The sequence below is a fragment of the Leptosomus discolor genome, chromosome 1, assembly GCF_034619465.1.
Source record: "Leptosomus discolor isolate bLepDis1 chromosome 1, bLepDis1.hap2, whole genome shotgun sequence".
NCBI classification, from domain to species: Eukaryota; Metazoa; Chordata; class Aves; order Leptosomiformes; family Leptosomidae; genus Leptosomus; species Leptosomus discolor.
The window spans coordinates 186,843,014-186,865,062 of NC_141391.1; the positions used below are offsets into that span (position 1 = coordinate 186,843,014).

A 22,049-nucleotide genomic window follows, 5' to 3' on the forward strand; every position below is an offset into this window, starting at 1 on the left:
ACTTTAATGGGTATCTTCACAAATCCACATAACGTTTTTCATGTGCCCTTAATCAAGTGTACATTTGCATTATCTAGATTTTGCTTGCAGTTACACCACAGAGAAGCTGTGTGATTACATATTTGATATGGCTACTGATTAACCCCTTTAGACAGTTCTTTCAGCAGACTGGACACACAAATAACTTACAGACACTGTTGTTATGTCTCACAGGAGATCAGGATCAGGAATTAAAACCAAGAGACTACATACTTGGGAAGAGAGCCAGAGTGACAGCCACAGACAGCCCAGTCACTGGTCAACAAAATATCCTGCGTAGCCCCTCAATCATAATTACTGTCCTCATAAGCAGATGGCTAATTGTGCTGCTGTTTAATACAGGCCAGCTGAAGAGACTGCACAGCCACCCAGCACTGGCTGCATCTCTGTAGAACAGAGCTCAGAGACAAACCTTGCAGCCCTGTTTGAGAAAGAGGTATCTGATAGATGTTGATACCAACAGTGACTGCTTTTATTTGTTCACTTCTAGTAACGTTTACAAACTGTATCCAAGACCTATATGAATGATTTGGGCTTGTTCATTTAAAGTCCTCTGATCCATGACCTGTTCCATCCTTGTTGCTCCCCAGCGAATCCATGAAGTTTGGGCATGCCCTCTCACTGCATACACTTACTCTAGCTGAAGGCCTGCTCTCTGCTGAATTTTGCAGCTCTGCAATCTTCACTTCATATCACAGAATCACAGAATGTTAGGGGTTGGAAGGGACCTTGAAAGACCATCTAGTCCAACCCCCCTGCCAGAGCAGGACCACCTAGAGTAGGTCACACAGGAACGCATCCAGGCGGGTTTTGAATGTCTCCAGAGAAGGAGACTCCACAACCTCTCTGGGCAGCCTGTTCCAGTGCTCTGTCACCCTCAGGGTGAAAAAGTTTTCCCTTATGTTAATGTGGAACCTCCTGTGCTCCAGCTTGCACCCGTTGCCACTTGTCCTGTCATTGGCCATCACCGAGAAGAGCCCGGCTCCATCCTCCTGACACTTGCCCTTTACATACTCTTTACTAGTTTTGATACTGAAGGGAAAAAAAGCTTCCAGAAGTACATCTTATTGCTTTCTTATGCTGTTCCTAGCTTCACCAGCAGTAAACACACAGTGGACAGGGTGTTCACAGACATAATGTACTGGAGATCTTTCTTCCTTGTTCGTGACCACAAGAGCAGATGCACATTTGTCGAGGCTTAGTATGGCAATCCTGTCCGCCTGTCCTTGTCCCAAACCCTGAGGCAGGGGTACCATGCTCCTCCTGGTTTGACATCCCCAGGAGATCCCTGGGTCCCATTCCCATCAGCTATGGACCACTGCAAAGAAAACTAAGAATGTCTCACTCTACATTTTCTCCTTTGATCCTTCCCAGTAGAGATTGGCTCAAGAAAAAAGGTGAAATCTTCAAAATAGATCTAGCATGTTTGCTGAATGGGTCTGCAGAATTTACTGAGAGATGGCAATCTTGAGACATGCTCTTCTTTCCCACCTGTTGTTCTTTCAAAGCTTCTTAGTTAAATTCATAAACGATAAAGAAAAAAAAGAGAAAAAAAGCCCAGTTACCAGTCAGTCACACAGCTCTTGTTTTCACGGATCCACTCTCAATCCACCACGCTATGTCACCGTTATATGTGAGGCACAACACTATTTCCCAGTGTACCTTCTACTATAGAACCGCATGGATTTTTAAGGCTTTCTTATGGCAAACCTGCCGAATTCAGCTGCTTCACTACGTTAGTTTCTTGAATACCTTGAATAGTTTCTGGCACTGATATAGGAGGTATCACTGGCAATGGCAGAGCCGACGGCCCACAGGGCATGGGGCACCTCCTTGGGGAAGGGGATGGGACAGGGATGGGATAGTGATGGGGATGGGACGGGATCTGGAGGTCTGCCAAGCTCAACAGGGCCCATGGCTGGGCAGGGTAGGGCTGCGGGGAGCTGGAGACCAGCCTTGCTGCAGCATTGTTGGGGCAGTGGCTGCCCTGGTCCTTACATCTCTCTTTGTTGATGTGTTCATAGAATCTACTCATGGGATGAAAAGCTGCAAAAGCATATAACGTTTTTTTTCATATTTATCCCAAGAAATCAGCAGAGAACACTAGCCTGATGAAAAATTCATAGTAGACCAGGAATATGAAAATCACAAACCACACTGCCACTTCCTAGAAAGAAACGTGAAAAGGGAAATGCTTCAAATACTGATAATACATTTGTGATTTTAGAGAAGGCTCTTCTAGATGCAACGTTTTGCATTGTAGTTTTACAAGTGTCCTTTCTCATGAGATTCTTTGCATCTTGTGTTTACTTGCATTTTTAAAGGTCAGAAATGGAGTTGACTTCCTTTGAGTTTTGATTTTGTAAATTAATTCTCGATAGACATCACAGCTTCTGGCATAGCATCAATATTATCGTAGTTTACATGCAATTATTCTCACAGTAGGTTCTAGTTCATTAATTCCTGAGAAGCTAATACTGTCAACAACACTTTGATTTTAATGATATCATTAGAAATAATCTCTTTACTTCTCTGCTTGTTATTTCTCCAGTTGCATATTTCACAGTAATAAATCCTTCTCTTCAGTTGCCCTGAGTTTCATCTGTGCTAGGATGGTACAAATTCAATTTCTCTTGAGCAGACATCCCACAAGATTTTACTTGTGATATAATAAAGTTCAAGTACTTCACTGGTGATTAATCTAAGTTTTGCAGCATTTCAAGATCTTGCTGCAAAAAAACGATATGTTGGTCGCCTTAGTCCAGCTAGCCTCCCTCAGCTTCCCGTTATAAGAGTTAACCAGCTGTCCAGTTGGATCCAACCTAGCTTCAGCAACGACCGCAGCTCTCCTAGGCGAGCTCTGCTTGTGATGAGCATAGGTGAGGGTGATTAGCCTGTCTTAGGGCTGAACAGCTCATTGAAGACTGCCTGGCTGGCTTCCTGTGCATGGTGTTGGTAATGGAGGTACCCGAGCTGGGGGGGAGTACAGTTGGCTACAGTGAGTAAATTCTTCATTAATTAAAATACCCTGTCATCCAACATAAAGCCAAATTTATGTATTTTTCCCCCCATTCTGCTATGCTGTATATTAGAATAAAGGCGGGCATCCCACAATCTATCAGTTACATTATGAAATTAGATGAGAAATTGTGTGTTGTCACTAGGTAATGCACAACACATACATTTTTGCTTAACTTTCAAAGCACATGGGTTCAAATCCTTTAAGGTATCCATGATTCTGATGCCAAGTCTTTTTAAATCACTGGAATATATCCTTGATCCTCCGAATATGATGCAGAGCTTTTGGAAGAAGCCTACACAGGGCTTGACAGAAGTAAAAGTCATGCTGGTTTTACGTCTTTCTTGTATCAGAACTGTCTGGGAAATTGAGTGCTTGCAAAATCTCTTGAATACATTGGCTAGTCTTAAAGGACTGTGCTTTGCTTTGCTTCAGCTTTGCTTTGCTTCAGAGGTTGACCAGGGATGATATTCTTTGCTGATGGCTTTATAGTACCAATGTTCAAGTTCCTAGTTCTGTTTTTCTTTTCTTTTCAGAAAAGAAAGAGAGGGAGAAAGAAAAGAAAAGAAAAGAAAAGAAAAGAAAAGAAAAGAAAAGAAAAGAAAAGAAAAGAAAAGAAAAGAAAAGAAAAGAAAAGAAAAGAAAAGAAAAGAAAAGAAAAGAAAAGAAAAGAAAAGAAAAGAAAAGAAAAGAAAAGAAAAGAAAAGAAAAGAAAAGAAAAGAAAAGAAAAGAAAAGAAAAGAGAAAAGAAAACAAGAGAAAGGAGGGAGGAAGGAGGGAAGGAGGGAAGGAGGGAAGGAGGGAAGGAGGGAAGGAGGGAAGGAGGGAAGGAGGGAAGGAGGGAAGGAGGGAAGGAGGGAAGGAAGGAAGGAAGGAAGGAAGGAAGGAAGGAAGGAAGGAAGGAAGGAAGGAAGGAAGGAAGGAAGGAAGGAAGGAAGGAAGGAAGGAAGGAAGGAAGGAAGGAAGGAAGGAAGGAAGGAAGGAAGGAAGGAAGGAAGGAAGGAAGGAAGGAAGGAAGGAAGGAAGGAAGGAAGGAAGGAAGGAAGGAAGGAAGGAAGGAAGGAAGGAAGGAAGGAAGGAAGGAAGGAAGGAAGGAAGGAAGGAAGGAAGGAAGGAAGGAAGGAAGGAAGGAAGGAAGGAAGGAAGGAAGGAAGGAAGGAAGGAAGGAAGGAAGGAAGGAAGGAAGGAAGGAAGGAAGGAAGGAAGGAAGGAAGGAAGGAAGGAAGGAAGGAAGGAAGGAAGGAAGGAAGGAAGGAAGGAAGGAAGGAAGGAAGGAAGGAAGGAAGGAAGGAAGGAAGGAAGGAAGGAAGGAAGGAAGGAAGGAAGGAAGGAAGGAAGGAAGGAAGGAAGGAAGGAAGGAAGGAAGGAAGGAAGGAAGGAAGGAAGGAAGGAAGGAAGGAAGGAAGGAAGGAAGGAAGGAAGGAAGGAAGGAAGGAAGGAAGGAAGGAAGGAAGGAAGGAAGGAAGGAAGGAAGGAAGGAAGGAAGGAAGGAAGGAAGGAAGGAAGGAAGGAAGGAAGGAAGGAAGGAAGGAAGGAAGGAAGGAAGGAAGGAAGGAAGGAAGGAAGGAAGGAAGGAAGGAAGGAAGGAAGGAAGGAAGGAAGGAAGGAAGGAAGGAAGGAAGGAAGGAAGGAAGGAAGGAAGGAAGGAAGGAAGGAAGGAAGGAAGGAAGGAAGGAAGGAAGGAAGGAAGGAAGGAAGGAAGGAAGGAAGGAAGGAAGGAAGGAAGGAAGGAAGGAAGGAAGGAAGGAAGGAAGGAAGGAAGGAAGGAAGGAAGGAAGGAAGGAAGGAAGGAAGGAAGGAAGGAAGGAAGGAAGGAAGGAAGGAAGGAAGGAAGGAAGGAAGGAAGGAAGGAAGGAAGGAAGGAAGGAAGGAAGGAAGGAAGGAAAGAAGGAAAGAAGGAAGGAAGGAAAGAAGGAAGAAGGAAAGAAGGAAAGAAGGAAAGAAGGAAAGAAAGAAGGAAAGAAAGAAAGAAAGACAGGCTAAGTATTTTTGATCATGGAAACACCCATTTTAGTTTATGTTTGCTGGAGAGTTGAGCGCAGGGAGAGCACTGTCCAGAAGCCACCAGGTTATCACATTGCAGCAAGGACATTCTGGAAGAAGCGAGGTAGGGAAATAAACCACGTTAAATAAGTTCATGCCCTTTGTGACCTCATGTTCCTGATAGAGTGAAGGCTTCTAGCTTGCACAGTACTGATTAAAAAAAGAGCAATTCAGTAATTATTCTGTTTCTATATAAAAACATCTTGTTTTCCTGCATCCTGGAATCAAGAAACCCTAAAGAAGCAGGTTATTGTGCTGCATACCAACACACAGTTACTAATAGTAAAAATTTATGCTGTTTTCTAGGTCATTTGAATTAGCACATTTGGCTCAGTCTTGAGTGTTTGAATTATTGATTTCTCCCTTGTTTAAACAGAATTATTTTCCTCGCTTTTCTCCTGTGCCACCGTCTAAGTCATCATGTCCGCAACGTTACAGAAAAGGCAGTGCCGTAGGTCAATGATAGGAAATTTTGCTGAGCAGAACCCAGTGGAGTCATTCTGCATGCTCTTTCTTGGCTCTGGGAGCTTGAAGTTTAAACTGTCTGTATAAAAGCTGCCATAAAAACTGCAGACCTCATCTCTGTTGGGTTTTTATTGCTTAAGTTATTACCTTTTGTCAGATTCTGTTACAATCCCAGTGAATGCTTTAACCTACTTATACAAGGCTCACGTCTGTAAATACACCTACTCCCCATAGACCCTTTTGTATCATTCCATCATGTACTTTTTACTGTAGATCAAATCAGGGACTGAAGCTGGCTGAAGGGTCTTGGGATTTGGTGCCAGAAGAGACATCATCTTGGCCTTGGCACATGTTTTGGAGGCCTGCAGTGGTACTGCGGTGCTCTGACAGGGCAGGCACAGAGAAGCTTTGCGGAGAACTGGCTGATTTTCAACAGCTCTTCGAGCTGCACATCAATCCATAGAAAGTCTGCTATGCGTGAGAATGTTCTGCCAGAATACAGTTAAATTAAGCTCAGTAGTTAACTGCTTCAGAGTGCTGTCATAGAGGAGATCTGACTGATGCATACGTCTCAACATCTATAGCTAAAAACCTCCTGGGCAGAGAAAATGGTATGATTTCATTAATATTATTGACTAAACGTGGACTAGCAAGACAGATAATAGCAGTTTAATGATGAGGTGTAAGATCAGCAAAAGCCTTGTCACACACAGCCTTGCCCTAAAGCCCTATGCACATCCCCATCCCACTTTGAACTGCAGATACAGGTAAGTTAGTAGTATGAACGGTGCTTTTGCAGAATGTACGGTAATCCTGAAGATTTGAATGGAAAACTAAAAAATCTTGTGCCACTGGTAGTGCCAGCCCCGGGACACAGACACTTCTACTGCCTGGTGGTTGCAAGGGGCCCTGGTGTGCCTCAGGGCTGTGCCATCTGAAAACCAATTTTGGGAGAAGTGCTGGCCAGGGACACCGCCTAATGGGTGGTTTGCATACAACAGCCCTGGTGTGGATAGTACAAGGTTTTAGCAGCATGGAAACACCTTTTGGTTCCACCAATACAAATCAGCTGCTGCGTCCCATGGGCACTGCTGTGCTGCAGGCACCGCAGAGTGGTTGCTCACAGGGAGTTGTCTGGACAGGATAAATCCCTTGACTTGAGTGCCTCTGGGAACTTTGTGCTTTTCCATCTTTCTGCCTGTGAGAACCAGAACTGAACGTCACCGTGCAGCTAATCTGGTTACTGGCACAGCGATCCGAGCTGCCGACACTGTGTGCTCCCAAAGCCTGCTTGCTCGAGGGCTCGCCAGTGAGGGGAGCGCTGCCTGCTCAGCCTGTCTGCTGGGCACTGAAACCCTCCCTGTTCACAAGATGCAGGCCTCAAAGTGGGAAAATTGCTTCTCTCCTCATATTGGGGTGAGAGGAGAAGATTTCACTGTCTTGTCCTGAACGCATCGTTTCTGAGGTGAGGGCGCCATCCCCCATGGCTAGCCGGAGGCTTGGTGCTCTGAGGAGAAGCTCCCTGCTTGCCTGTGTGCCCTTCACTGCCCTGGGGCCCCACCAACTTGGTATTTCCTGAATGCTTAAACACCGTTCTGCAGCCAGACAATGACCCCTTGGTGCCATCCACCCCTGCTGACTGCAGCATGTCCCACCTGGAGCTGCGTGCCCACTTGGGACCACCAGCGAGCATCTGAATTTGCCTGGAGCTGAGCAGCCAGTGGAGGCTGGGAGGGCTGGTGCTGGGCTAGCTCAGTGCCATAAAACCACGTTGCTATGTGCTGCTTTCAGCAGGTGTCAAATAACTCTGAAGGATGGAGGTGACATGGGTAAGTAGCTGCACTGTGACAGCCATCTAGAGGGGACGATGCGTGGTCAACACCTTTGTATTCTCTGTTTAGATTTGCCTTTTCACCAGCGGCTGGTATTGCACCTTGTCATGCCTGCTGCCTGCTTTGGGAGTGAAAGAAACACTTTCATACCATTTTGCGAAGCACATAGTTAGCAGCTGTGACAACACATGAAAGATGAAAGGCATCAGGTTTAAAAAGACTATTAGATTTTAAATATAGACCAGTAAAATCCACTAATCAGTACTCACTGGGGGTTGCTTGTTGAAGTTACCAGCTAAATAATGAGTTTTCTAAGTGTTTTGGAGAAAGAAAATTGGCATAATTTCCAGTGTCATCCATATTAATTAAGAGAATAGACCAGAGTCAAGATCAACTAAGGTGAAGGAAACACTTTTCATGTGTCTTTTCACAACATCCTTTAGAGCAGACTTGGTTAATTGGCACCCAGGTAAAGGAAAAACATGTTAGCTGTCAAGAAAAGAAAAGACAGTGCTACTTTTTTTGAGATACAAACATTATTTTTTATTTCCCATTCATGTGGAGTTTCACGCTTTCTGTTCTTTCTGGTTTTGGAAATAAAAAGAATATTAAAGTGACAAAGCAAAAGGAACTAATGGTAGAAAAGTTAAAGAAAAATGAATCATCTCTGTAAGAAATGGAGAGGGGCACTTTTCCTCTGCAAGACCCCACTGCTCTATGCAGAAGGCAGGTGGTTCCCACATAGTGCCGATGTCCTAACACCGCAAAGATTCTGCTGGATGACATATGCAAGGATGGAGCGTACACAAGTGCTAGATGCTACAGAAATTTATACTGCTGCCAAGGAATATCCTTAGCTCATACTGTACTGTCGTAACCTGAAAGACAGACATTTCCATGATGTATTTAAATAAACAAAATCTCCAAACAATAGCATTTGGAACTATTTCAAGATCTGTACTGGAATGTATTTGGATATTGCCTGATGTCTGTTATTTTAATTGTAACTCCAATAGGAAGTGTACCTTAATGCAATGCTGAAGCAGATCGAGACTGGAAGATCTGGTCTTCAGCCAGGTATCTAATATTTAAAGGCATATTTTTTAGCATCTTCTGTAGCTAGAGGCTCTGAAGTCTGGAAACAAAGAAGCCTGACAAACAAAAACAAGTTGTTCTTTGAAAGGTAGAAATAATGAACATTTTCTCCTACGGGTTTATGTTCTATGTCCATTATTCCCCTCCTCGCTCTGTCAGTGCAATCATCTCAGCTTCCTTCTCCTGTAATGCCATGTGCTCAGGCCCCTCCCCAGCCGGTACTTGTCCCATGCTGTCCAGCCCGTGGGTAAGGCAGGAGCAAGGCAAGCTGTGCCTGGCTTTGAGGTGTTTGCTGGCTGGGCATCCAGCCCAAACAGAACAGGGCAGACCAGTGACCATGCTGCAGCCTCCTCCGATGCAAATTCCAAATTTAAATCTCTATCTTCTACTCAGACTATGATTTTCTTCAGTATGATAGCTGCTGAATTTGTCTGCCATCACCCAGTATGTTTGAAACCATTAGCAGCAGAGAACTGGCAGACAGAGACTCAAACCCTTATTGCCCTTAGAGACCAAGATAAAAATACAAAACATACCTAATCAAAGCAGTGATAATCTCCTCCTTCCCAGGCCTGAGCAGACAGTCTTTCAGTTGCGGGGCACAAGGAACACTCTCTCATTGACAATTCTTATTTGGTATCTCTCAAGATAAATGAAACCAAGTTCCGCAATATGACCACCAGCTTCACCAACTTCACGGATTTTAGGGCCTGAATGTGACCCCTCCAAGGCAGGTAGTATCTCGGTCAGTTATACTTGCTGTCACCTCTTGAAATTATTGCAATCACACAAAGCATTTAATCAGTACAAAGTGTTGTAATTTCAGCCACCTTTCTTCATAATATATCACACTGGTTTTGGCTGGGATATAATTTTCTTCGTAGCAGTTGGTATGGGGCTGTGGTTTTGATTTGTGCTGGAAACAGTGTTGATAATACAGAGATGTTTTAGCTATTGCTGAGCAGTGCTTACCCAGAGTCAAGGCCTTTTCTGCTCCTCACGCCGCCCCACCAGCGAGTAGGCTGGGGGTGCATAGGAAATTGGGAGGGGACTCAGCCGGGACGGCTGATTCCAGCTGAGCAAAGGGATATCCCAGGCTGTATGATGTCATGCTCAGCAACAAAAGCTGTGGGGAAGAAGGAAGGTGGGGATGTTCAGTGTGATGGTGTTTGCCTTCCCAAGTAGCCGTTGCGTGTGATGGAGCCCTGCTGTCCTGGAGACAGCTGAACACCTGCCTGCCCACGGGAAGGGGTGAATGAATTCCTTGCTTTGCTTTCCTTGCATGTGTGGCTTTTCCTTTATCCATTAAACTGCCTTTACCTCAGGCCATGAGTTTTCTCACTTTTACTCTTCTGATTCTCCCCCCCCCCCCCGGATCCCACCGGGGCGGGGGGGGGTGGGGGTGGGGTGGGGTGGGGTGTGAGGGGGTGGGGGGCAGGGAGCGAGCCAGCAGCTATGTGGGGCTTAGTTGCCAGCTGAGATTAAACCATGACAAATATCTACTGAAGTAGAAAACGCTGCCTGAAAGAATACCCTGCTTGGTTAATTATTGCTTCCAAAAATGCTGAAAAGTTTCTAGGAGGGTTTCTGTCACTGACGTTAGGAAAATCTTTCCATCTATATCACCTATAATCAAAGCAAAACAGCCACCCTTAGCCCACAACAGTTCTTTAAGTCACCCTTATCCCACAAAAGCTCTTTTAACTCGAGCAAAAGTCACAAGAAGGCAGGGCAGGGATACACAGCATCCCATTCCATCCACACCTTTACCGTCACAGATGACCGCAGCACTGTTATGAAATCAGAAAGCTCCAATTCAAAAGACAATTATTATATTTCGAGTAACATTAATACATTTATTTAATTGTAATTTACTTTTCATTCATAAAAAGGACAAAGCACGGTCCTGCTCTACTCATTTGAAAAAAAAAAAAAAGATAAAAAGTAACTAAAAAACCAGTTCAATATTCATCAGTATCAAATAATAGTAATATCAATTTTCCTGAAATATAAAGAAACAACAAATATGTCTATCTATATAAACTTTAATTAAGAACCTTGCGTTTTAAAGCAGATGATACATTAGTTAGTTTTTCTTGACAACAATTTGAAACTGAAGGTCCCAGGCAAATTTACACAGTTATGTGAAACAGAAAAATCTCCAACTATCTGATCAGTGTGTGAGACCTACCTCATCTGTGTTGCTGATTTTAAAAAAGAGGTGGCTTTCCTTCACAGGTCATTTCCATGCAAAAATGAAACAGTTTTGCTTTTTACACCATGTATTAGAAAAGTAAAAGGCAATCATGCATTTGGCAAAAGATTTAGTTGTGGTTGTTGTTTATATAAAAATGAGTTATACTGCAAAAGAACCAAACCAAATGAAACACAATAAAACACAACTTTTTTGTACAGAAGGCTTACAGCGTATTAATTTCTTATGTATGAAGACAGCTCATTTCTCTTTCAAATAATTACACAATTTATGAAACTCAGTAGTGTTTGACATTTTGACATTCCTCTATAGGGAAGTTATCACTTTCACCTATTTAAAAAATTTTCATCTTGTAACAAAGAGTTAAAATTAAACTAAACCAGTATTATTGTTATTTCTTAATGAAGACTCTACACTTTTACATGTAAATATATAGTACAAAATTATACAAATAAAAGAAGGGGGTGTAAATTATTAATAGACCTATTCTTGCTTCATGTAAATATTATTATTATGGACCTCTACAGTATTGGTTCTAAAAAGATAAAATCTATTTCTAAGTAGCTAGCAAGGTTGTGCTAATAAAATATGATTCAAAGCTTATAGTTCTTGAAGCATCAGACATTGCACTATTACTTGAGCCAGCTGATTCAATACCACTGTGTTTCTTCAACATTCACACTCAAACTAATTCCCAGCACACCATGGAAAATGAAAGGAATGTGCATTTCTTTAACAACTTAAAAAAATCCAAACAAACCAACAAAAAACGCAACACTGAAACACTCTAGACACAGTCAGAACAAAAACATTCTCTATCTCTAATAGAGTTCCCATTTTGCAAAGGCCATAGTAAACATTTAGCTTTGACTAACAGTTGGGATCTGACTTTCATGTACTAACACACGGTTGGATCATTCAGTACTCCATCAAATAGAGAAACGGTCTCAGAACTTTAAAACTCTTATTTACAACACTATGAACATTAGAATAATATCAAGATCTTGAAAAAGCATATAATTCCCCCAAATGTACGCCTTCATTACAGGAAGGTAACACCTGGCATCTGCAGCATAAAAATGTAAATATAATAATTTTTTTACTGTGCTACTCTGTTTTTGCCATTTATTGTACAACTTTTACTTTTTTTTTTTAATATTTTAAATCTTTTCACTTTAAAAAATAACATACGTTTCCTACCATTTCATGGTCCACTTGGCTGATCTTAACATGGACTCCATCTCCAAACTCCTAAGTGTTATATTGCTACCTTAGTAATAATAACAAGAGTAATAATACTAAATCAAAACCAACACATTACGCTGCTTCCCTGAAAGCTGCCATTTGACTCCTAAAATAGCAACAATGACCATAACGGAATTTTTCAACAGAATTCTTTTAAGAAAAGAATGTGGTAAATCTCATGCCAGTGAAGCACAGGTAAATTCCTTTGAGCTGAGCATGCTACGCACGGCTTGGGTGTTCTGAACATATTTAAAATAAAAAATTCCTTGTCACTGACTTTTATTTCAAGTCTTTCAAATTCTATCCAATAGCCTCAAGAAATACAGCTCTAAAAAAAATAAATGTTTTTGCTTTGACTGTCTCTCTAAAACCCAGTAATTCCAATAAATGATGATGGGGCCATTCAAAAATATGCAGTACACAAAACATATAGGATAGTACAGACAGACGTAGTACTCTTACATTTATCACATACAATCAACATTTCAATCTCTATTATATTTCACAATTTGTTATTCAAGTTAAAGCACCTACGTATGGTGATTTTACTTCCACTGTACAGCCTATGTTATTGGGTTTTAACACTGTAACTTGCCCCATTGGACCGAATCATGCAACTGTCACAGATCAGCATAAGTGTTTTATAAGGCATATTGGAACAAGTTAAAAATATTTCTTAGCCTTTCAAAAGTTGATTTACTTCATGAAGGAGTTCCTGGATGCCTCAGTCCTCTTAAAGTTCATAGGAAATTGGTAGGGTAATTTATTTTAAAGTGTAATTTATTTGGCTTAGGATGGTGCCACAGGAATCACAAAGAGTCGCGGTCCTCATCTTCAAAGGGAGTCCTTTGTGTTAGGCGAAGGACAAGGTAAATCCAGCTACATTCAGAATCCCGAGCAGGCGAGGACACCCAGGGCAGGCACCACCAGGACCAGGAGCAGAGTCGGTACTCCAGCAGTGGCACCTGCACACCAAACAGATGACAATACAGTGTTGGTTTTACTGCAGCATTACTCCTGGCAGGGGAACAACTCTGGACACAAGCAAGAGTGTGGGGGTACGAAGGCTGGAAAACCAGTTGGCGTATCTCAGCACAGCCCCTACCTGTATGGATAATCTGAGATGGACAAAGAGACTTGCCACAGTACCGTGGAGGACTCTTGTTCTGCAAGAGCTGTTTATGCAGCGTGTTTATACAAGCAGCAAGGCCGTTCAGAACACATCAGTGTATTTTGATCTGGCCAGTCCAACAAGCCAGGAGGTTATGCCAGGAGGTAAAAGGTCAAAATAAATATTTAAACATGTGAAAACAAAATTAATGGAGTCTTTGAAATGTGACAAAGCAAAGAGACACCTTTGGAAATGTTAATGTTCATACAATCAGCAATAATCTGAGAGATGTCAAAGAGCCTGGTCCGCTTGTTTACCTGCCAGATTACAAAGTCCAGATGGCTGACTTCTAGCAGTGTGGCATTTAAGTCTGTTAAAGTCACAAGAGTCTTTCTTAAACAAATATTTTAAACCAAAAAGTATTAACTGGCAACTTAGAAACTTTATATAACTTGCTCTGGCAAACAGGCATATGAATTGCTATTATATTAAATGGCTTGCGTTGCCATGGTCCAGCTCCCTGTTAAGAAGCATCTGTATGAGAAAATAACCCAGCCAAACTGTGCCTGGCTGTCAGTCCTGGAGATGGGCCAAAGGAGCTGGAGAACAGGCTATTCTTTCATCCCAGAGAGGGCTTGTCTAGGTCAGGATGGTAGTGTGTAGGTAGGCAGTGTGGGACCCAGCTTACTTCTTGTCTTGCTGTTGAATACAGAGTAAGGACAGAAGTGCTTGCAGCTGATGGTTACAGTCCTGAGGAGCTGCTGGAACTGTCCCACTGGACAGCTCTCCAGCAAATGTTCTTCTGAATGAGGAAAAACCATACTGAAAAGGTAACATGTGAACCAAATGGCACAGATTTTAGCAAGAAGCCCCGTTTTACCTAACAACAGGCACAGTATGACAAATTTCAAGTATTCTTTCATAGAATTTAAAGTTACAAAAGAGCATATACATTTTCTCATCAGACCTCTTGCAAGGACATGGAAATCGCATCATCTGGTCCAGCATCATGCAGGGTCCTAGAAAGACAGATCTGTAGGTTTTACATGTCTGCCTCAAAGTTTCTGCATCTTTCAGGATAAATAAAAAGCTCGATTCTTCATTTTGTGTCTATCTCAAACCTCCTATTTACAAGGTGCTTTATTAAGTTAGCAAAACAAGATCCTGAGGGTGAAAAAGATGCTGTTTTGAAGTGAGAATTTGGCCAAATAAACACCTGCAAGTTACCTTCAAGTATTTATTTCTTACAGTATTTCCTACACACAATAACAAGGAGAAAGTAAGGAAACTAATTGGAAATGAAATTGATTGATAACAAAAAACCATTTTTTATAATGCTTGTGGACCAAGTCCAAATCAGAAAACTCCAGAGTTCACTTGCTCATCAGTTAGCTGTGCGTATACAAAACCAATAGTATTTAGTAATTTGGAGCTCCTACATACATAATTGCAGGGATTTTTTCTGATGGGTTTTTCACTATATGTCTCAATGCACTGTAGGCTTGATGTCCTTCAGATCAGCATCTCCTCTGATGTACCACACATGTACTACTTGTAATTCCAAGATGAAAGTTTTGTCCCCCAAACAACTCTTAACTAAGGACGATCACATACAGTCTTAATTTTTGTACTAGGCAGAGCTTCTCCTCTTTTCAGTCATTTAATTAAGTCTTCATCTGCAGTTCCCTGTGTTCATGGCACTATCTCCTCTCCTCATTTGGCTTTAAACAGCCTCACTCCAAACAACGGCAGTTTTCAGGCAGTTGTTCGGAAAACCAGTTGGGAGTGTGTCTCAGACTAGAGTGCTTAGTCTTCTTGCCTCACAACTGGCTTATTACTGTACTTCTCAACTAAATCCTGAGCACTGATATAGTGGGGAAAATCATGTCCCACCAGATATATAGTACATGGAGAGAGCTGGGTCTAAAGATACCTTTCATCCAAGAGCTCCCTCTCTAGAGTGTGAGAGGAGTGTGTGACCTCCCCATCCCAGGAACAGAAGTATGCTAGCATGCTTATGAGGTGACCAAGTATCACATGACGGGATGTGCCTACAGCTGTTCATTTGCACGTATGTACAGCTTGTCACCTAGCAAATCATTTAATGAAAAGGGCACCATAAGCCACTAGCAAACCAAAGGCCTGATTTGTTTACAATTGGCCTTCAGTAGTGAATTCAAGTGGTATTAGAAAGGCAGATCTGAAAGGCAGTGTCTCCTGACCCATAGATGAAGCTCTATGCAGACCCCAACAGGCACATGTTCAGAAGACACCCTCCAAGACAGATAGAACTATTTCCCCTCCTGTATCTACCACACAAGGTGGAAACAACTATTTTTACATGATCCTGGTTTCTCCATTGTCCCACCAGGAAGTCCACAACATCTGCCATGAAGCCAGAATTTTAGAGCTTTCACCACAGAACTCTTTTTACTGCTCCACTCTCTTCCCTGTCCCCCATACTAAACTCCACCCTTTTCCTCTTGCTTCTGACATCTCAAAACTCTTCTCCACTCCCATTCTCACCCTTTCCCCTACTGCTGTAGGGATGCTTTCTGAAGTCATAATTTCTTCCTAAGTCCTTGCTGATATCCAACCACTCAGAAAACCAAGACAAGAGACCTAACAATCCTTCTTCATCAGCTCAATTCAGATGTACAAAGTACATTTCTATGAATATTACATTTCTCCATAGGAAGCAGTATATTCACCTCAGTGAACGATAAAATTAAGGAAAATATTGGAAGATTGCTTTTGTAAGTATCCATAACCAGACAAATTTTATGCTTAAGATGAACATGAATGTCTGTTGAAATATATTCTCATACATAACAACTGCACATTTTGGCAACTGTGAAAGTATGGAGGTATATTTATCTGTACTTCTTAGTGATTTATGAGACACATTAATCTTTTCTTTATCCCAAAATATCAACATAGTAGTTCTTAACGAATGAGTAATAGCCCCAGGAAAAAAAAAAAATCCACACTTCACATTTAAGAATATCCACAGAACATGTATTCTGCCTTTGTCAGATCAGGATAATGCAGTTGGAAAAATACAATTAAACATATTCTGAATGCTTCTAATGAATTAAAAAAAATGAAAAAGGTTTGCTGAATGAAGCTGAATGATGAGCAAGTATGAGGATGTAACTAGTCTACAAAGAGAACGTAATAACAAATTTTCCCCTGAGATGCGCTTGCTGGCTCCAGAATTAATAATTAGCAATTCACCCCATTACAGCAGTTCCTTATAAGGATTAGGCACGGTGGCAGAGGTATGTATAACAGCTTTCTGCAATGAAGCAGATCCAACCCTTAGACAGCACATTAACAGAACATTAGGAGGACAAACGCACATTAAACAGATTATCTCTTCTTTTTTCATGTTAGATTACTGACCTAAACGTCAGGAACCACACTTTACTGGAAACACCATTCACCAGTGCATGACAGCCAGTACACTCCTGCAGCTCATGAATGGAAATCAGTGTAAGTTTTGCCCAAGTACAGACTACAAGATTAATTCTGTGCAGTAACGCAATTGTGATTTGTCAGTTCTAACAATCTTTAAAAACTAAAGGAACGCCAGATAAAGGCTTAATGTGTACAAATAAACATGTGGATGTAAATTAAAACAGAAGGATTATTAAGCTCCTTCTGAAGTTTGGCCAGGTATAAGCTGGAAATACTTAGCACCTAAAGATTCATTCTCAGTGTTTTAATGTGTGATCTCTCCTCTCAGTTAGCATCTCGCGTATCCAGTGTGCATGCAATCGCAAACTACAGTCATCAAAGTCAAGGCCAAAACCAAGTCAGTACCACATGACCTAACTACCACTCTAACACATCATGTGTGGACTTCATATCAAGAGCCTTTATTTCTTTCAAATAAACAATGAAACACACCCCTTAAATTTGGGGGGTTTTGGGTTTGTTTGTTTGTTTGTTTGTTTGTTTTCCAGCAGATGCAAGTAAAAGTTGTAAAATCTTGCAGTGTTCCCAGGGAGGCCTTACTACTGTCTGCTACAGAGTTACTGTAGTTGACATTTTTAAGCCTAGGTCTAAACTATCTACAGAAACATATACCCAGAATGGAGCTTAACACTGAATACAATTTGTGTGGGATGCCTGCAGTTAATCAAACCTTTTTCCTGTCACCTGTTCTCAGCAGCCTTTCTCACAAGTGGTTGTTTATCTGAGGAAATGAAGAGAACTGCTGAATGGGTTTTCCTTCAGCAAAATCTTTACATATCACAGGAACTCCTGGTAAAGGGCCACTAATCCACAGCTTTCTATTTGAATTTTAAATTCTGTGTTGCCATCTCAATCACATGAAGTCTAGGATGAAATCTTTTACACTTCTGAATGGAGATCCTAGATTTTACTGGCATCTTGAATAGTATGCAATAGTCTTCCAATCATACTCAAAAGAAATGAAACAAATTTAATGCCTAAATGAAACAGGCGTTAAAACAGTTCAGACTTTGATGTATTTCCCAAGCCTTTGTAACCATTTGTTATTAAAAATACATCATTTTCTTTAAATGTTACTTATCTTTAAGATATGACATTTTTGGCCGTTTTCCCAACATCAGTATCTTTTTATACTGGATTGTAAAAAAAAAAAAAATAATCTAGAGGCCTGTTTAGAAATCTTACTTTCATCAGATCTGTGAATCAGGAAATTAGTTACTGGTCATCTGTGAAGCTGTCATACGTGAATAACTTCTCTTTCTCAGTGGGAAAGTGTTTTCCCTGCCAACATACACAAACTACAAGTTACTCCTTGGCGAATCATGAGCTGATCCTGTTGTGGCAAAACTCCTTCTCTGCTTTTGTTGTCAGGAAAGATCGTTGAGAATTAATTTGTAGTAAATGACATCAGTTTTCTTAGTTTCCAGGTTCTGAACATCGAGGGGGATGTCTAACTGACCGTTCTAGTTTGAGGAGTGTGTTTTTACAACTCGCAGGCATCCCCTTTATTGGGGTTCATTTTGCACTGTGGAAGTGTCTTGGATACCATGTGCAGGACCGGATTAGAGGTAGTGCAAAGTAAAACCTGCCATGAGCATACAGTGTGGAGCTGGATCCTCAGTGCTGCTGTTTCTCTCTATAGATCCAGTCCTCTTGTCCTGCTCAAATTGTTCAGGTAGATGCATACTGGCTATCCGAATGATTCAGTCACTGCAACACATCTTTCACGATATGACTTATCATATAGTTAAGAGATAAAGAGATTTTTTTTTTTTACCAGGACTGGTATTTTACATGATTTGTAAAGAATTTAAGTTCGTAACGTAAATTTTGTAACTTGTTAAGAAACGAGTCTGCCTTTGTGTCTGTTTTGCAAAATAGATTTTCTTTTCCTGAGAGAACGGCCAAACTCCTACCCATTTTCCTGTAAATAATATTCTCCTTTTGGTCAAGAATCCAAGGACCTATCTTCCATTGGCACTGTCTGTTTTTATATCTCTCCTTTTTACTTTAAGAAAGGTAAATTCAAAGCCTTCTCGTATTCTGTTTCTCCTTGCTTCTAACTACTTCTCTGGGACAAAGTTAGGTCACCTGGAAAAAAAAGGGGATTTTCGCCTGCTCTGTTTGTTACTTTTTTTAGCATCTATTAGGCTTCATTAATATCTGTTTTCTGAGTGTTTTCACATTTACCCAGGTAGAACAGAAAAGCAAGAGGGGAGGAAATGTAATTTCTTCAGGTTAAACTAAACTGCATAAAAGTGGGTGGGTTTGTAATTCTGTCATCTGGCTTCTGAAAAGAAATTCCACTTGTCCCAGCTGGAAATAGTCTTCCTGAACAACTACTGCAAAAGAAATAGGTAGTATCAGCTGACATGATTTAACTTCTGCTATCCCTATTCATGATAAATGGAAAATAACTGAACTAATTAGAATGTGCTTATCTGGCATCGCTGGCATCATCACTAAGTCATGGGTCCAACTTTCCCTTGTCTAGGAACACCTTTGTTGGGGCACGAGGAAATTTTCCTCTTGCCTGTGCCATAAACCTTTCAAGAAAGGTGCTATGGAGTAATTCACAACCCCATGAATTACTGTTTTGCAGCAGAGTATTTGTACAGGACGGAAATAATGCTGTCTGTGCATCCGCCCATGCGTTGTGCTGTGTTAAGGTTTGCTCTGCATTAGCACAACAGCTTTAAAACTATTAGAAGAAAAAGAGAGAGAACATTAAAAACGTATTTGAAGTGCTGTGGATGGTCTGGGTGGTTTGTGCACCCCATGAATGTTAGCCTGTCTTCTCCTACTTGAAAATCCATATGCCAGAGCCAAGTAAATGTTTTGTTTTGTTCTGGCAATGGCACTTGGCGTGTTGGCAGTGTTGGCAGTGTCGGCAGGCAGCAGCAGAGGCTTCTTTTCCATTGACTCTGGCCCTGCTACAAACCTGGTCTGCCAAAATGAAAAGGTGCCTTGGACTCCGAGGAAAATAAGACAGTTTTCAGTTGGTGGGCTGTTACTTAGCTGTCAATAAATGTAGATTATTTCTCAGATACACCTTCACATATATTAATGTTCATTACATATTCCTTTGCATGGACAGTTAAGTAGAAGACCACAGGTAATATTTTATAAATGTACTCTTTTAAAGCACTATACTCAACAAATAATAGCAAGAATAACTGTGGAGGTCCTCCTGTGACCCAGGCAACAGTTGTAGTTGTACTTCACATGAATTTTGTGGAGTTTCAGGATCACCTATATGACTTAAAGGCTTGTCATACCTCTCAGCATCTGTCCTGTCTCTCCAATTGTGAGTGGTCACTCCAGACAAACTGGCTCACCAGCAGCACCCAGAGTACTGCCAGGCCAAGTAAGGCTGAATCATGTGCTCAGCAAGGACGAGGTGTTCACTGCTGGAAACTGCCTGCTGAAGCAGCAGGAAGAGCTTGGAGAGAGTTTTGGTAGCTCACCCCTATAGGAAAGCTTATCTGTGATTACACTGATTGTCTGGTGTGGCAAAACACCAGGCTGTGCATGTTCCCACATAAACATATTCTGCATTGCCTCACAAATTATGCTTCACAGTCATTCAGAGGAATTCAGTCATGCTCTGGGAGTGTCATTGATATGTTTTTCATCAAAAAGGTCTAATTTTTCAGGAAAAAATGGGAGGCCAGAAGATAAAGTTTCATTGTAACCCCGAAAAGAAGAAAAAGGACAGATCTTCTTTGGCCAGCTGGCATATCTGGGCATTTCTGAGTGAGCAACCTACTCCTCCGTGTTCAAGAAAACAGGAATTTGTGAATGCTTTTTACAAATAAATTCACCCCAAGTATACACCAGATGTGTTACTTCTTTTCACTTGCAAATAGTCCACATTTAAATAATCACAAAGTACAACAGGCAAGCAGTAGAAACTCTTCAGGTGCAAAATGGTGTTGAATTAATGGGAAAAATACTATAGTTTTGAAATTTCTGTGTTATTGGGAACAAATGTGGCACACATAAATATTGAGGTACATTAAAAGCCTGTCTTAAAATTGTTCATCTTCCAACCAGAAAGCCTGACTCACACATCAGAAGATGAAGAAGGATGCCCTCAGCTTCTACAAGAGTAGAAGCACCCAGTCTCAACAGGCTGAATGACAGTGCTTGCTTCACAGCAGGGAGAGGCCACCGTCCCTCTGCAGCACATGACAAGACTTGCACAGCATGTACAGCACAGCGCAGGGCTCACGCTTATGAAACGAGCCATGTGCTATACGACTTCATGTACAGGTAAATCCCATCACCACGCAGCCCTTGAGAAAGAGGGAAGCAAAGTGGAAGGCAGGCTGTGCTGTCAAAATACGGCCTCCCTCCCTCCGCTCCCCGAATGCAGCAGCACAGCAAGCAAGGAACAATGGGAGCAGGAATGACCCAGGGCCGGGAAGCAACACGGCAAATATGCAGCTGATGCAACTATTGCCTGAGAAGCAACAAAAAAATAACTTAGTCCAACAGGCCAGCTCAGCTTAAACTTGGCCTTGCTGTTCAGCAAGGTAAAAAAATTCTTAAATCAGGCATGAAAGTTACTGGAGAAAGGAAGGAAGCAAACAGCTGGCCTCGCATGAGCCTTCCCATAGCAAAACAATGTGATTTTTACTGATAAGGATATACTTTGAAGAACTGGGTACTGTTAAACCAGAAAGGTCAATACAATTTTCCAAGGTAATTGAGTAGCAGGATCCCTGGTAAAGAAGACAGAGAGGCAGGATAAAGCATCTTTGAGGGTTGCATGAGCTCATCAATCAGAGAAAAGTTATACTGGCTAATACAGACTCTTTACTGGGAATGCTCCAATTTGCCCAGTTCCAAAGAGGTAAAATAAAAGGAGAAACAGATGAAGAAAGAAACTAGCAGGAACCCACAAAAAAACAAGAACAGAGGATGAGTGTAGAAATCGTTCCTAGTTTGATACATTCGTTGGCAACTCCATTTGGCTTTCTAACAAAGCAATTTTCAGATTGTGAGGACTTTGTAGGTACATGCAGAAAAGGCTGTGACTAGTACCACATTCCCCTCCAGATGAGCACATAACATTTTAGTGTCCTGATACAGAAGTACTAACAGTACTTGTAAATGAGTGCAAACACTTTAAAGCCAGATAAAGCTTTTTACCCCCACAGTGTGTAATGTCAGAAAAAGATTTGAAACAACCCATCACTGGGTTCTATTATTATAGAAAATAGTAACTTGGAAATTCATGAAATACTTGTTTTAGGGAGAGAAAGACAAAACCTTTTCATGTGGGAATAAATGAGGGAATCATTTTTTTACAGATAATATCTAAATGAGCCAGCAGTGACTGAACCCATCTTCAAAAAGCTGCTCATCTGTTCAGATGAGTGACTTACACTGTCACATTAAATTCCACATTTCACTTATTTCTACTCCGCAGTATTAGAAAATAATGCTGAGTTAAAGAATCTAAGCACAGAAAGGATCCTTATGCCTTTTAATGTATAT

At 41.4% G+C, this 22,049-nt stretch overlaps 1 protein-coding gene across 1 annotated transcript in view; it reads right to left on the minus strand.

The window, feature by feature from the left end:
• Positions 1–5,811: 5,811 nt before the first annotated feature.
• Positions 5,812–22,049, minus strand: part of CNTN1 (contactin 1) — a 99,227-nt gene continuing 82,989 nt past the window's right edge. Inside the window, exon 22 of the mRNA XM_086462099.1 lies at positions 5,812–6,011. Coding sequence (XP_086318225.1) covers positions 5,812–6,011 — 200 coding nt within the window. The remainder of the gene's footprint in view (positions 6,012–22,049) is intronic.